At 40.1% G+C, this 16639-nt stretch overlaps 1 protein-coding gene across 3 annotated transcripts in view; it reads left to right on the top strand.

The window, feature by feature from the left end:
* The first annotated feature begins 4216 nt into the window (after positions 1 to 4216).
* igsf9ba (immunoglobulin superfamily, member 9Ba) overlaps positions 4217 to 16639 on the top strand; it is a 74088-nt gene continuing 61665 nt past the window's right edge. For 2 of the 3 annotated variants that reach the window (XM_019266345.2, XM_019266344.2), the window contains exon 1: positions 4219 to 4545. In XM_019266345.2, the coding sequence (XP_019121890.1) occupies positions 4482 to 4545 (64 nt within the window). In that variant the 5' untranslated portion in view covers positions 4219 to 4481. Of the gene's footprint in view, positions 4546 to 16639 lie in introns of all 3 variants that reach the window. The other variant, XM_019266346.2, reaches the window with a different exon arrangement.

Below are 16639 nucleotides of genomic sequence, written 5' to 3'. Positions count from 1 at the left end.
ATTAGTTCTGCTAAGCTGGTTAATACTAAACTACATTTTGTTGTCTTGACAATCAAATCAAATCAAATCGGATTCATGTATTTACTATCAAATTGTGATCTGTGTTTTGTAATTAGGCTTTTCTCATGTAATATTTTTGACTATAAAACATCATCAAATAATTAAAAGATCTCTTAGAATTCCTTGTTTGACTTGCCCAACACTCCAAAACCTAAATATATTTAGTTTAATAAAAACAAATGGCAAAAAAAAAAAAATCCTCACATTTGGAACCAGGGAATGTTGAAATTTTGCTTGAAAATTAACCAAAATAGTTAATTAATTATAAAAAATAATTGCCAATTAATTTCATGTGGATCTGCAACAATTAAATAACACATCATTTCAGCTTAATCAAAAACCTGAATACCCTGAGCTACAGGCGCTAATCTAATGATTGATACAAAAGCATGTTATAGTACATTATAATTTTTATGTACATAAAGGTAGTACATTTGTAAAAAAGATTGTCTGGGGTTAAAGATTACAGATAAACTAATCCTCCTACATCTCATTCCTCACTCCAAATCAATGCTAAATATTTCTCTGTTGTCCTGAATGACATATATAAATAAACATAATAATAAACATATAAATCCATAAATAAAAATCAAGGGTTTGGTCTGTAAAACACTGCTGACCACTACTGGTCAAAAGCATGAATTATACTCAGAAGCATGTGAGTCTGTAAGGACATACATAGCTTGTAAAACACCATAAACAGACATGCAACAGAACATCTGTTCGGCAGCTGGCGTGCATGACATCTTGTTTGGTGCAGGCAGGTTAGTCCAGCTGCAGGCTAACTGACTGATGCTGAATGGGGCCCTCAGTGTACACATCCATATGTCTCTGTCGCTAAAGCATCTGAGTCTGTGGAAGCGTTTTGGATCTATGCGCAAGTCACACGGACGTATGGATTCACACGACACGGGAGTGAAGGAACAGTGCAAGAATTCATATTAATTTGACATTAAATAAAGGTAGACATCACAAGGTTGCCTGCTCACAGTAGTGGCAGACTGAAAAGATCCCACTGGACAATGACCCTAAAAATAAACGAATGTGCTACACTGGAGGACAAATATCTATAAATTTTTCATTCCATTATTTTGGTGGTACACCTGAAAAACAGCAGAGAGTCTCATCTGTAAAATACTGCATTGTTTGCTGCTTAAAAACAGTAACTTATAGCTATAATGGGATAATGGATGTTTTTTTTCCGATCACTTAGAGGCTTAAACATGCACCAGAACCTAAATAAAGGGAAAATCTGATGAACCATGCATGTCACAATGAGATATGAGCATTTTCTGCAGAATATAATCCCAAAGTTGTTTTTCTGGGCAGAGCGACTGGTCCCCACTGTGTTTAAAATGTGCCCTTTGGGTAACACTGCCATCCCCAGTCTCCACAAACAGAGCTGCAAAACTAATAGTCTGGTTTTAGATTATCTTTAACTGTTTTTTATCTTTTCTCTGCTCTGGCTCATTGAAAATCAAATTGTACCATGGACTAAAAGAAAAAGAAATCTCTCCTGTGTTTTATGAGGCAAATGTCATTATGTCGTGGGTATGTGTGGAAACAGTCTTTATCAGGGCTCCTATAGGCCTACAGTATGTTCTGGTGTTGTGTCAGCACTTCTATAACTTTAGGTGAGGGTTGAAGGGGGGTTGTGTAGGTAATGTGACCTTGTTTTGCCATGCAGCAGTCACAAGCAGACTATTGCACACCTTCCCTGACAGTAATTGTGAGGATCTGATGGATGCTCCACCTTTAAAAATGGCTTGGTCACTGACAGTAACAATTCCTCCACAGCCCTCTCTGTGGAGTTTAAAACGTCCTGTTTAGTCAGGACTCGGTTGATAATTAAGACCCACAAAGTATGACTCATCACTTTAGTTGTAGATACTACTAAGTCTTCTGCAGAGTAAAGCTCCAGCAATACTCTTGCTGCTCTCTTACAGGCACAACAGTCGTTAGAGGAGGTTTTTCACACCCACATTCTCTTCAGCTTCCAACCCTCGATCTCCCATCTGTACTTGCTTACACTGAAACATGTACTGTACTGTAGTGTATGTATGCGGTCCAGCTGGGAGGGAGGAGCTCACAGAGCTGAGCAGCATCGCTCGGATGTTAACTCCTAATCTGATCATTATTCTATCGTGTATAAAGATGGTTTTTGTTTTAGAGTTGTCGTTCACAACCTTTTTGGCTTGACACTAAGAAAGAGTAGCAGTGTTTACTTGTGCGCCGATATGTTGATGAGCTGCGAGAAGTTCAACCAGAGTCAAATTTATTCATTTGAGCATTTTTTTTTTAGAGGTCTAAAGATGCAGAACTATCCAGAATTTCACAAAGTAAGAGAAGAAATGTCAGAAAAATCTGATCTTACCAACCCCATGTATTGATCCGGCATCCCATTGGGGACTCAGACCAAGCTGAAAACCACTGTTTTAGAGTTATATTGACATACATAGCTGACAAATTAAAGAGAAAACCTGAATAAATCCGTGAACAAATCACATGTTAGAGCTTAAGAGGGATCTGAAATCATCGAAACCAGTGAGGGACTATCTTTCGAAGAACGGTCTTCAACTCTCCAATAGAGCTCATGTCAAGGAGTATTGACGCTCATCTGGGAGCTTGTGGTTGCCCAACACCATATCAACTCAATATGTCACCACGTCTGTACATGCACAGGACTGAGGCAAGCAAAGTTTTATAAGTTCTGGAGCAAAGACCACACCTTGAACACCCCATCTCAAAGCTCGCCATCTCCTTTGCCTGAATACAGCAGCCATCGTGGGCTCAATCCAATCAGAGTACATGAAAGGTCTCAGACCAGCTGACACCGGACCATCAATGTACTCATCCATCCATCCACAATCCTGATTTCTTCCCTAATCCCTTCATCTATCCCCACATCATCTTTGCTCTCCTCCATCCATATTATGCAATAAACTCGTATCTCTTTATCTGCGTGGTCTTTGTTAGCGAAGGTTAAAGAACAGTGATTCTAGTCCTCTCTCAGAGGAAAGGACTTCCCATTGAATCCCAGTCAGATCTGAGTCCGAGCTGGTTGCAAACAAAACAGTGAAAATAAATATTCAAATGAAAGTATTACTCAGCAGGATTTTACCGCAGGCCTAAAAAAGGTCTGCAGGAAAATAAAAAAGGAGAATATCTTTGATTCTTAGTCACCTTTTTAGATCTTTTAGGTTTCAGACAGGAATATGACAGTTTCCAAAAAAAAAAAAAAAAAAAAAAGAAAGGGAGAGAAGGGAGGGGAGGGGGGAGACAGACAGACAGACAGACAGACACAAATGCCGAGACAAAATGTAACAAACTCTGCTGGAGATTTGCAAAATATGGTCCTGAGACATAGTCATCCTCTCTCATATGATGGATCACCTTATACATTTATCTCCGGCTAACACACAAGCAGCCGGTGTGAGCGGAGATCTGAGGCTGATGTCGAGCAGCCAGAGGCGCACAGGCGTTATGACTCCTCTGTGGTCATGCATGTAGAAAACAGAGGGAGTGGATCTGAGGCTGCCTTATCAGTGGTAACCATGTGTGCGCAGTGGGCAGCGTGATGGAGCTGCATCCTTGCGCTTGCGGCCGTCGAGGAAAAGGCGAAAAAACACACACACACACACACAGAGGCGAAGTGTATTGTATCTGTCGCCACACCCATCACATAAAGCCAGACACGGCTCCGTAGCACATAAAAAAGGAGCATTTTTATGTCGGTGACAGCGACATGACAACAGCCGAGGGCTATGGGTGAGCGACAGACGAGACGCACACATCCACCAAGCGTCCCCTTCTTCTTTCTCATCGCTGATACAGTAAACCTGCACAAATAGCTGGATGGTGCCAATATTGATAAGTGCAACAATAATAATGATTTTTAAAAAATGGATGAATGGATGATGGGCGGTGATGGTGCACGTGGGGCCGGTTTAGGAGAGGTATTTAAAGCTGTGGACACGTCTCTCTGTCAATGCGCATGATACTGCGGTTCCACTACTATGGCACGCTCCAACTCACCTTGAATCGGCGCACGGCCGCTCTCCTGTCATTCGGGGTGCGGGGCTGTACGGAGAACCAATACACGCCCCAAAGCCTCAATCAGCAGCCAATCCAATGACAGAAGAGGCGGACCTGTGGCTGCATTCTCACACTTGGTTTCACTATGCGCTCGTAAAAACGGCTCCGTCTACTACAAACGCGGCGGTGCAGGTGCTCTGTCTCTTCGGGAGAGGATGCGGATGGAAGGACGGGGGAGGGAAGGGATGAAGGGAAAAGCCACGAGGAAAGAAAATAGGATATGAAAAAGGGGCTTTTGCTAATGAGACCGTGAGGTGCAAGGTCGAATATGAGAGATTGGTTGAACGGGGCACTTTGCGTGGTAATAGCTGGTCGGCAATAGTACTATGATTTGGTATGTGGCCACTCTGATAGCAAGTGTATTCAGCACCAGAGGAACGGCCGCTCAAGGTGAGTTGAAGTGCAATATATCTCGTGCCGCACATAGCAAATGATTTCTGCTGTCTCCATGTGCGCTTGGTGCTGCTTTTTTTTTTTTTTTTTTTTTTTTTTGGCAATCGCATGATTATTTATTTATTTATTTATTTATTTATTTGCTATGTTAGGTCATATGAACTGTGGGGCTATTTCATCCTAACAAATGGCTGCATATCTCATATGTCACGTGAAAGTTCAGCCCCGGTTGAATCGTATCAGGTCTTGGGTGTAAAAAAAAAAGAAAGAAAAAAAAAAAGAAGAAGAAGAAGGTCTGGCTCACATGCATGATGTGTGAGACAGGACCATTCACATGTCTGTCTGTCCACAGTGATTGAATATGACAAAGATAGAGCGTGTGTGTATGTGTGTGTGTGTGTGTGTGTGTTAGGCCTGTATTGTGATATCCATGAGGCTCATTATGTGATAAAACACACGAGCAAATTGGAAATAACGTCCTCCTCTCCACCTCCATTCCACTCCACCATCATCATCACCACCACCACCCCTGCTGCTGAGGGGGGGGATAAATGTGTGCATTGTATCATAGCAAGCAGTCCCATTTGAGTTCTCCAGAGAGGGGTGTGACCGTCTCAGCCCTCAAGATGGAAAAGTAACTAAATAATGCATTGCGTGTCAGATAAAATGCAGTCTTGGATTGATAGAGCCCATTGCTGCATGCATGGGATTCACGTGCTGGATTTCATATTGCACATGGATACGGTCACAGTGCTGTGTGTGAGGCACTGAGCACACACAGGCTGCAGGGCTCGCCTAGTGCTGATCTAAGTGCATCATAAACTAGTCATTCCAGGAGCAACAAACTGCACAATATCCCTTTTGTTCTTATTTTCCTCAGCACTCTGTATTGACCCATGTACTTACTTAACCTTGCTTTTCCACTCGTGTCCAGATGAGGGAGACATGTGCCAAGCTGTCGCCTGGTAACTGATCCCAATGACCCCCACATACCCAGTCAAAACTGGTCTGCTCACAGGTCTGGCTCGTCTTGGCATGACAGCCAGGTCCGAGACAAGCAAAATACGAGAGCTTCTTCAAATCGTGCGGTGAAACATGTTTGATTTAGGAACAAGGAACCTCTCATGGGTGTGATTGTTTAAAGAAATTCTCCGTTTTATGAAGGCTTTAGATGTGGCTTAATAATATCGACTGAAAGGTGTTGTCTGGTATCGACATTGCACTGAAGGTGATTTACTTTTGACTAGGTTAAAAGGCTGCACCAGAGAGCCACAAATCACAACATAGCCTGCTTGTAATTACAAATGAGAGATAGTCTACTTGCTCGGTTGCAGTGTCCCATGATATAGTGTCTGAACCCAGTCTGGTGCTACACAGAATCTCTGAAATGCACGTTAACACCAACTGGGACTCATTTTGCTAATGGTTAAGACAGCACACTAACCAGAGTTCAATAATTATGAAGATCCCTAATTGCAGCATAATCCATTGACAGGCTGTTGTTTGAGGACAGATGTGTAAAGTGCGCTAGAAAATAAGTGGCAGTGTATTAGGTTAAAACATTGATTGAGTAGTTTGATATTTTGGGAAATAAGCTTATTCGGTTTCTTTCTGAAAGTTAGATGAGAGGATCGATACCACTCTCATATCTGTCTGTTCAATAAAAAGCTACAACAAGCAGAGTCTGTTAGTTTAGCTTAGCATCAAGACTACAAACAGGGGGGAAACATCCAGCCTGGCTTTGTCCGTATGTAGACAAATCCACCCAAGATCACTCATTTATATATTTGTTCAATCTATAGAAAAACAGAAGTGTAAAAACTGGTTTTACAGGGTGTTATGTGCTGGACTATTTCTTGGCCGGGAGTAGTGACTTCCTTGGAGTGTTGTTATTGCCAGGCACCCAGCAGAGACTACAGGAAGTCACTCTTCCCAACCAATCAATTGTAGTTTTTACACTCACACAAGAAAGGTATAACGTGCTGTTACCCCCTATTCCAAATGTTCATCCTAAGCTAACCAGCTGTCGACCCCACCTTCGAAAGTTACTGTAGAAACATGAGTGGTATCGATCTTCTCCCCTAACTCTCAGCAAGAAAGTGAATAAGCATACTGTATATCAAATGGTAAACTATTCCTTTCAGTAATGGTAATTAAATAAGCTGAAATCTTTATACACCTGCTCTGTGATAGTAAGCTGCAAACCACATGCTTTCCTGTTAAAAGCCAAAGGCTTAGATGATTTAGCACTTGGCCTGTCCATTGAGAGCCAGTGTGATCCGATCATACTAACAAAATGGTGGGCCACACCTGACCTGACCCTAATCTGCCACTTTCAAAATACTATGTTAAAGAAAGTTTGATGTGGTTTTCCATTGTCAGACACTGATAAAATATTTAAATGAATTTATTTACCATAACCATAAATGAAAACAATATAAGGTAAATCGTTCCAAAGCAAACTAGAGCTCCAATACACATGTGAAATTAATCAGCAACTTTTTTGATAATTAATAATTTTTAATAAAGAAAAAAATATAGAATAGAATAAAATAGATCTGGTTTCTATAGTTCAGTAAACTGAATATTTTTGGGTTGTGGACAAAAAAATACATTTGAGGATGTTACTTTGGAATTAACATCTTATTAAACAAATTGATTCTTTGAAAATAATCATTGACAGAATAATCAATAATGAAAATAATCGTTAATAATACCATAACTACATTTGGGTAAAAGCTGCACAATAACCATTTTACTGCACAGAAAGTCTTGTATAAGATGTCATATTAATGTAAACACCATCAGGTAATACTATATCTTCGATGTTAGTTATTAGGATGTGTTTAATTGGAATGAAACTGACACTGATCTGCAGCTTGTATGTACTTAAAGTTAGAAGCATCTTAAAAATTAAGAACATTATGATATCATATTTCTTTTATATGACACAGCCCTGCTTAAACAGTAAAACTATATACTGACACACAGGATACAAGATGAGCGGGACGTTGTTAGACTGAAAGACATGGCGTGACAGGTCACAATCTTTTCATACAAACACATGGTGTCGTCTGCAAACAGAGGTAGTTTGTAGGCACATTTTTAATTGGAGTAATGTAAAATTAATTTAGCAAATGAATGTCAAACATTTGTTGGTAACAACCTGTGAAATGTGGAGATTAGCTTCCCTTTTCTCTGTTTCATGTCATTTGTAACTTTGTGCATGTTGGAACGGCAAAAAAGCAAACAAGAGTTTATTATTGTAAACTGATTTTTATTGAAAGCATGTATATAGACATTCAGTTATTAAAAGAAAATAATTACTAGTGAATATCACCATATTCTGAGCTGTCTACATAGAGAGGCTGCCTGACAAGTCCCAGATGCATGAAGTGTCTTCATCTTTAAGGGGAATTGAGAGCATAAATAGGTCAAGTTTAGCTGGGATTATTTGTGGCTGGCAGGATGGTGTTGACAATGGAAGGTGAAGTCATCTGAGGATTTTTCAAACCAGACTGTCATCTTTGTTGACTGTATCCTCCCCTCAAGTGACAGATTTGCCTGATAAAGGCAACTGAAACAGAGATCGACCAGTGGATCATAACAAAAGTGATGATGATTGGCCAGATGATGCTCAGATAACCTTGTCTATCTATGATGCATGAATGGCTAAAGAATTTGTGTTACTCCGTGTCTGCACAGGAGGCGTAGCATAAGCAGCTTGTTAGCAGCAGCTTCTGGGTTGTCAGGCCATGGTTATACAGACAGCAGCACCGTGTAATAAAAAGCAGCCTCCTAATCCATTTAATGAATCCACTGCTTTGGCACAGTTGGGACAAAGAGTTTGAAGCTACTTTTGCGATAAAGCAATACAATGTCATGCCAAGGTGCTGCATTGGAACCGTGAAAGTGCAGTTTCTTGGCACATCCTCAAGTGATGTTTCAAGCGAATGCAATGCTCATCTTCAGACTTTACATAGAGAGACGACATCTTTCAATGCACACAACATGAAGATGCTGCATTGTCTACATTCATGGAGGTTTGCTTAGTCAGTCAGAAAAGCTTGCAAAGGTTTGTTAGACCTTTCTTCATGGGATCAGGAAAACAGGCTTGGATCTTGAAAAAATACGCCCCCACAAATGCAACTCCTTGCAAAAAACTTGCAAAACCCTGGACTTGATAAGTTGGCCTGCACTTTGTCAACAATCTTGCGAATCTGGCAGTCTTCTTCTTACTCTTGGCGATTGCTGGAAGTGTCGAGTTTCACAGTGACATGTTGTATTAACCTGTGAATTAGCTGTTTAATTAAATAATGAATTTAATTTAAAATAATGGAAAATAAGTTACAACTTTCTAAAGTAAATATTAATAAATCCAGTTAATCAAAAACTGCAGTGCAGTCTACAACAAAAATTTTGTTGTACGTAGAAGAAAAACGTACAAAAAAATGTAGTTATATAAGGATCAAATGTTTACCTCTTACTGTAGGACTATTTTAACCACATCAGTCAGTGATTTGCACAGAATAGCTCAGGTAGGAGCAATCAGTCACATTAAATGGACGGTCAAAGAAGTTTTCTTGTGCCAAGTGCCCATTGGGGAGGCAACATATGGTCGGAGAGACTCGAGGTTAGTTCAACAAAGTCAACGGTGACTTGGCAACCAATCAAGGTGATGCAAGAGGGACGCTGATGGCAATGCAGAAGTAATTAAATGCCATTGGCAAGTGTCGGGGAGTGGTATATTTGAAGGACTATTTTCAGCCTGAGTCACTGATGGCAGACTGACTCTCCTCTCAGGTCCTATGCTGGGACATGGGGTTTTTAAGCATTTGTTCAAGTGGCTTTTGGCCAAATGGTATTCATCTGTAATTCCCTTCTTTTGTGAGCCTCCTCCTTGATGTTTCACGGTTTCACGTGGATCTCGATCTCCCTCGTGAACTGTGGCTCGGCACACTTGTTCTTGTCGCTGGGTTTCTTCTGAAGGCGAGCTTCTTCAAAGACGAGAGATATATAGAAGCAGACAGTATTTTTGTGAAGGTGTCAAAACTGCCACTCGCATATCTGAAGCCTCCCAGTACTGCTGAGGCAGTGTCTGAAAGCCCTCCTACTGTGTCTGGAGTCCAGCTTCAGATTGTGGTTCAGAGAGACTGGGCTGTCTTCAGTTTTTGTCTGGATGTTGGAGGCTGTCTGAGACTTTGTGCGAGGCTGATTTTCATGAGATGGTTGAGAAAATGTTTTGACAGCAGTGTTTTAATTTGTATAACATCTGCTGCGTTTCAAAAGATTTATTTATATGGGTAAAGGGACGTGTTTGTCTTTGTTCATCCACCACAGTCATGTTTCATGCTATTGCTACTTTGCTGTATTTGTTATAAATCTGTCAGATTTGGTGGAATTTCTTTTAAAATATGATTTATGTCAATGTTTGTCACTTCACATCTGTTTGGCTCTGAATGTTTCAATGAGCTCCTGCAGCCCCTGGCAGTAATTTAATGTTTCTAGTCTTGCAATAGGCACTAAATGATACAGTGCCACGGGATTGTAGGTTGGGTCACTTCACTACAGTGAAAAAATAACAAAAGAATACTTGAAAAATGAGGTTGTTTTAATATAATTTCTGGCCCATGGTGGTTAAATGCTTAAGAACACACAATGCTGACTCTTGTGAATATTTTTCTGTGCCATCCCAATTAAAACATGCCACACAACTCTACTCTGGTACAACGTGCTTGAAGGGACGCTTGATGAAGGCACAACAGCCGAAAGATGTTACATCAAAAGTTGTTTTAACGTTGATGGCTCGCGCTGGTCTGTACACCGCTGTGAGAGCATCTTCAAATTAAGATATTTTCATATGCAAAACATAAAGGAGGGGAGACTAGATGCCACATTTAGAAACAGCAACAAAGAGATCAGTCACACATATGCAGCAAAAGTCAGTCAGTAAACTACCACTGAAGTTGCAATGCTGAGTACGTTGTGCTGACATTACTGTATGCGTTGCTATAGTGATAAGGCCAGTAGTACCCATTGCCAGTAGTGAAGAGGTATTCAGATGTGTAACTTAAATAAAAATAGAAATAACACAATATCTGAATCTGAATCTAGGGCAAGTGTTTAGTTTGTCCGGTGTGTCCAAATCTCACACACTGGACCTTTTAAAAATACACAGAGAAAATGTACCTGAAATAAGGTTACTGTGAAATGATGTGTATTTTACACATTAATTAATTTATTATTGATACACTGACATGTGAGTACCAATTTTGCTGTTGTAATTGGTCGAGGTGGAGCTAATTTAAACTAATTCATCTATTGTTTTGTAATTTCATGCATAGAAATTGTCAAAACTGATGTATCGTAGAATAAATGATTCATCTGAAACGTACCAGAAAACACACCTGTCACATACTGCAAGTGCAGACTAAAAAGTACAATCAAGTAAAGTAAAAGTAGTCAGCAGTGCAAAGCCTTCGCGCAAACATCACAAACTGCATTCACTGAAACCCCAATTTAACCTCAGAGCATCCTCACTCCGCTGTTTTCGTTATTATTCTTCATTTCGTGGCAGCATTGTGTCGTTTCTCTTCTCACCTATCAATTTCTTTAACTATAAGTATGTGTGTTTAACATATTTGCTTGACTGGTGCTTTAACTTGCCTGCCAAGCTTTTCTGAAATGATTCGGTCGGACCAGTTTATCATTTTTTCCAGCAGAGCCTCGTCTCTCTTATTCATATTTTTCACTGCCGTACTTTCTCGCTCACAATCATAAAGAGTAGAGCTTAGTAATGAGCTTAGGAAAGGGCCTGTGCTCAAGCCGTGGATGGCAGACTCTCAGCACTGGGCATGTGCCAACTCTTTCTGGTGATGCCCCCTCCCTCTATCGCTCGCACTCATTCCTCCCGCCCTCAGCTAGTCCAGTCCCAGCGGAGTCTCCTTGCAAACAAAGCCTGCAGCATTCTGGGAAAGCCAGTTTTTCAGATCATGTGGTTCTGGTTGGATGGGCAGCTCCCCCAGCCACTAGATCATCACCGCTCTGAAAGCATGCAGCTTGTAATAATAGAAGTGAAATATGATATTGTGTTGATGTTACACTTACCGCAGGTCCAGTTATGTGATCTGTACAGTAAAGTCTATCTGTCTTATCATGCAGCTGAGAGAATAAATATGTGTAGACCTGCGATTAATCAGGCAGTCAGCCGATAAATGAGCTTAATGATTAAATAGAAAATGACGGAGAGAAAAAACAATCGTCAGTGCATCACTGGAATCATTCAGGTTGTATCGTGTAATTTACAGAGCTTGTGATTCAGCTTTTTTTTTTTTAAATTGTACAGTTGCAGTATCGAGGACTCAAACTGAGAATTTAACATGGAATGAATGTGTGAAATTTAGCTTTTTAAATTAAATTTATGTCATTAAACTTTTATCCTTTCACCAATCTGGCATATATAGGGTGAAATACTTGTACAAAAAAGACATCATACACATACAGTGTATACCTCCTCCAAGAAAGGGAACTTTGATTTCTCTTGAACCTCCAGAAGATTGTGTTGCAACTTATCGTGGGACCTCTCTGTTGTCCCTCAGCAGCGAAGGTGGAAGTAGTGTAACGTTGTTATACGGACATAAAAAGTGCGAGCGAGGAGGTTGGATGGATGGTTTGTTCGTACAAACCGTGTGACCTCCACACTGGAGACTGCAGCTCATATACTGTCTCCTCCTCAACATCACATGCAAACATAAACGTGATCTTTTTCTAAACCTTAACTACGTGCTTACACTTAAACATCACTTAAACTCAGGGGGCGGCTTATAAGATCATGGCTGTGATTATTTTGTCATTTAGTTAATGAAGCCTTTATTGATTTCTAGAGGAGAAATGCAGCTGTTGCAGCTGCACAAGGGCAGAAATAAGTACGGATAATCAAAGAAAGTGGGGAAAAAAATCAATAAATAGAAGTATATAAAATAAAACATAATAAATAAATGATAGTAGAAATGATACAAGTGCTGTGATTAGTAGCAGCAAAGTCAACAAGGTATAATAATGTAACACCAGAATAATCTATAATATGATACTTAATATTTGCCTGTATTAATATAAAAATATAACATAATATAATATGGGATATAAAGTAATATGAATATAGAAATAAAAACATAATATATAATACAGCAATATTGAATATAAAATATATACTATAGTGTGTGTATAGTATGGTATATTTAACGCTCAGTGTGGTTGGATGTTGTCTGGGGAGCTGAGTCGATGATAGATAACCATCCTCAATCCATCTTGGTCAATGAAACAAGATCCAGTGTGGTGGATTTTGATCAGAAAGAGACGTGAGCGACTCCTTGTGATTACCCAGAGTTGGGAGTTGGCGATAAAGATCTCACATGAGTTCGACCGGCCTGGACTGAGCAGATAATATCGAGGGACTTCATTAAAGAAAGCAGAGTGGACTCTTCTTCATGACGATGTCTTTGAATCTGCACAGTGGACCGCACGTTCCTGGATAACGGCCTACAGGTTGATGGAGGTTTTTTTTTTTTTAAAGATGCTGACTGGAAATTCTGATGGAGGACTGGACTCTGTCCCAGAAAAACACCTCTCATCCTGCCAGTGGCAGCTCTTTGTATCAACAGCCATCAGACCTCCTACAGTCAATCTGCCTTTTCAGATGATCTCAGACAACTTTCAGTCATATCTCAGACTAATTGCTACCCTTTACATCCAACAACCCAATAGTGATTAACGTTTTTCACAGTTTTATAGACAAAGTCATTCATTGAGCAGATGAATTGATGATAAAAAAAAATAATAATTGCGAGCTGCTTTGCTTCTTCAAGTCTTTTTCGAAAAAATCCTGAAGGAACACGAGAGACGTGTTCACATCACAAATCACTGCTTGTAGTTTGTAGGGCGTTCTTCAGTACATTCAGTATTTATATACGTTAAAAGATCGTCAGACACTTGACTCACGTTTCAGTGTCGCGCATGGAGGAACTGTAAAAGCGACATTTACATGGTAATGAAATAATGACTGGCCCATTTAGCAGCGTCTGATTCTAATTTTATTGATTAACAAATGGGAAATACCATTTGATGGAGTCTTTATACCATTAGGTACAATATATTTTTTAATCAAATTCAATCAAAAGTGTTGAAAAAGTAACAAAAACAGCTTGAGAAACACAAATGATGCTTTAATGTAGCTACCATGAAGGTGTTAACCTGGTTTAAGTGACACTTATAATAACCTATGAATATACACAGAACTGTAAATCTTAACATTTAACACTATTCATACTTATTAGGCTATTAAAATGAATAAAACACACACATAACACATTATATTGCTGTAAAATAAAACAGGTTAGCTTTGGAAATAATTTAACATTTTCAAAAATTAGCAATTTACTGAATTTCTCAGAAAATTTGCTAAACTGAATATCAAAATATGACACCTAAATATATTTTCAGTAAAATTATTATTATCATTTTTACCACTTGTACATCAGTCAAACACGTTAAACGCTGCAAATGATCCTGATGATTCATTTACACGCACTCAAAAACAAACCCACATAACAATACACTATTCATATAAATTTAAATAAACATAACAAGTAGTGACATACAGAAATGGAGTAATTAAAGAGTGTTGAATCCACACAGAGCTCACTCATGTCGCTCTGATCTGCAGCTCAAGTGTTTCGGTAGAAAACGGGAAGGTGAGCGAATGGGAATTATATGGAAGCGGATACGTTGATTGGAAGTTATGTGGAGCCTCTGAGCAGCTCGCGTACGATGCAGGAGCTCTGCGTTGTTTCATATTTTTTCTCTCAACACTGTCGCCTATGATTTATTGATGCTGGATAAACACAGTCAGTAAGCAGCTGTAATTAGACAAGCCACAAAAAAGAAATCACTAATAAGAGCTGTTAGCAGCAACGTGCCTCTTTGTGTAATTAATTTAAAACACCTCAGCTAAAGCATTTATAACCCGTCTTTAAAAAATTACTGAATCATGGCTGGACTGACAAATTTCTGTGACTTACAACTCCTGCCAAAGATGCCCCGTAATGTGCACCTCTGGCAGTGCAGTGCCCAGCAATGTTGGTTCGCCCTTTTTGCCTTTGGCAAGCCAAGCCCATTTCACACACACCTCTCTCTCTCTCTCTCTCTCCCCTTACTGTGTGTTCGAGCAGGTGTCAGCACATCCATTGCATCCCTGACTGAGCATTGGTTGTCTGAGGAGGGAACTTTGCCATTAAAGAGGGCTAAATAATGAAGAGACCAAATGTATCTTTGATTGTCCTCGTACAAAAGTCTTTGTCCTCTCTGCTGAATACAACCTTGTGTGAGACAGCATTGTACGTGCTGTGCTGGCAAAGTACCATTTAGTTTATAGAATAAAATGTAAGTTAGTTAGAGATAGCGGACAGGAAGCCTCAGAGGTCTGGTGGAGAAAAGCCAGCAGGTGGTTGATGGAAACTTTCAGGCAGAAAAATCGTTAATCAGAATCATGAATGTTTGGACTTTGACAGAGATTAAAAGTGACGGAGAGGAAGAAGAAGAGCAAGAGAAATTCACCCGTAACAGACTGAAATATGAGTAAACCTGCAGAGCTATGTGTGTTTTAGGATTGTGGGCTTTCCCAGAGGTCTGGGTGCAGCCTTGAGCAGATCACTGGGTGACTTGCAGGTCAAACCCAGCTGACCTCCGCCTGAGCTTTAGTACCCCCACAGTAGCATGGATGAAGCCCAGAGGTGCCAATTTCAGTGTGCTATAACACTTCCGTGTTCTATTTTTAGTTTATTTGCTCAGTCTCGCTTCTCTCGTCTGTTTTTATGTAGTCTTTGTCTAGTTTTTGTCTTCTGTTTGTTGCTTGTAAACCTTTTCCCTCCGTCTATGTCTCAGTATTTTATGTCTCTACCTCCCGTCTGTGTTTATGAACCCTCCCTTTGCACCAATAATAATATCGCTCAGGCCTCAAATTTCTGTCTGCGTCATACACAGATGCATCTTTAACTCATGTCAGTCAGCAAAACAGAAAAGTGTAATGTGTAAGATAACTGTGTTAAACTGTGGTATGACAATGTGATTTATTATTGAGAGATGTGTACCTTGTGTACCTTCTCAAAACTTTACTGATCAATCTCTTCCAAACAAATCACAGTGAAAATTAAAACCACAGTTAACCTGATGTGTATAAATAGGATTAAAAAGAGGAATGTGCGTGAAAATAAATGTTTTCAACTTTATGGGCACCTGCTGAGGTATTAAACAACAAAACCACAACACTACTGTGCATGTACTCTACATCTAAAATGTATTTTATGTTTAAACTGTACACACACAGACATGTACAGGTACACACAGGCATATCCCCACCACACTCACAAACACCCACACTCACTCTCAGGCCAGTCTCTGATGTGACCTTCAGCACATGCAGGCTGGCATTCAATTACCGCCCTGTCAGTGGCCCATCCAGCCCAGTGGCTGCACGTCCTTGAGCTTCTCTCTCCAGCCTCTGTCCAGTCTATATTCCATTACATCCTCCACACCGAGAGCGCTGTCCAGCATACAGCAGCGCTCACGTCCTCGTCACTGCGAGGCACACGTTTGATATATCCTCAACAAAATCTGTAACTGCAGTGAGCAACGGTTATCCCCGCTCATACGCTGAATCATATCCGAGCACGGGGTAAATACTAGATTTTAGTTTTACTGGGTGAAATATTGTGCCGGTGTCGCCCTACGCCAGAAAAATCCAAACAAGTGCTCATCTAAAATTGTCTTTCATTGAACCCCCGCCAGTTTTCATATTTTTCCACAATATTGTTCAGCGTGTTATCGTACGTCATTACTGTCAAAAAACATTCGCTGGCTCAGCTCTGCTTGATTATTGCCCTAAAATTGCCTTGAAAGTCTATTTACTGTACAAATCTGTGATCATCACTGAAAGTACAGTGTGGTGTGCTTTTTTGTACGAGAGCCATTTTCAGCCGCTGCCACTTGAAAAAACGCTCCGGGTTGAAATCTCCTGCGGATTTAACCCCACGTACCC

Source organism: Larimichthys crocea, chromosome VII, assembly GCF_000972845.2.
Source record: "Larimichthys crocea isolate SSNF chromosome VII, L_crocea_2.0, whole genome shotgun sequence".
Lineage (NCBI taxonomy): Eukaryota > Metazoa > Chordata > Actinopteri > Sciaenidae > Larimichthys > Larimichthys crocea.
This window is presented reverse-complemented; position numbering and strand designations above follow the sequence as displayed.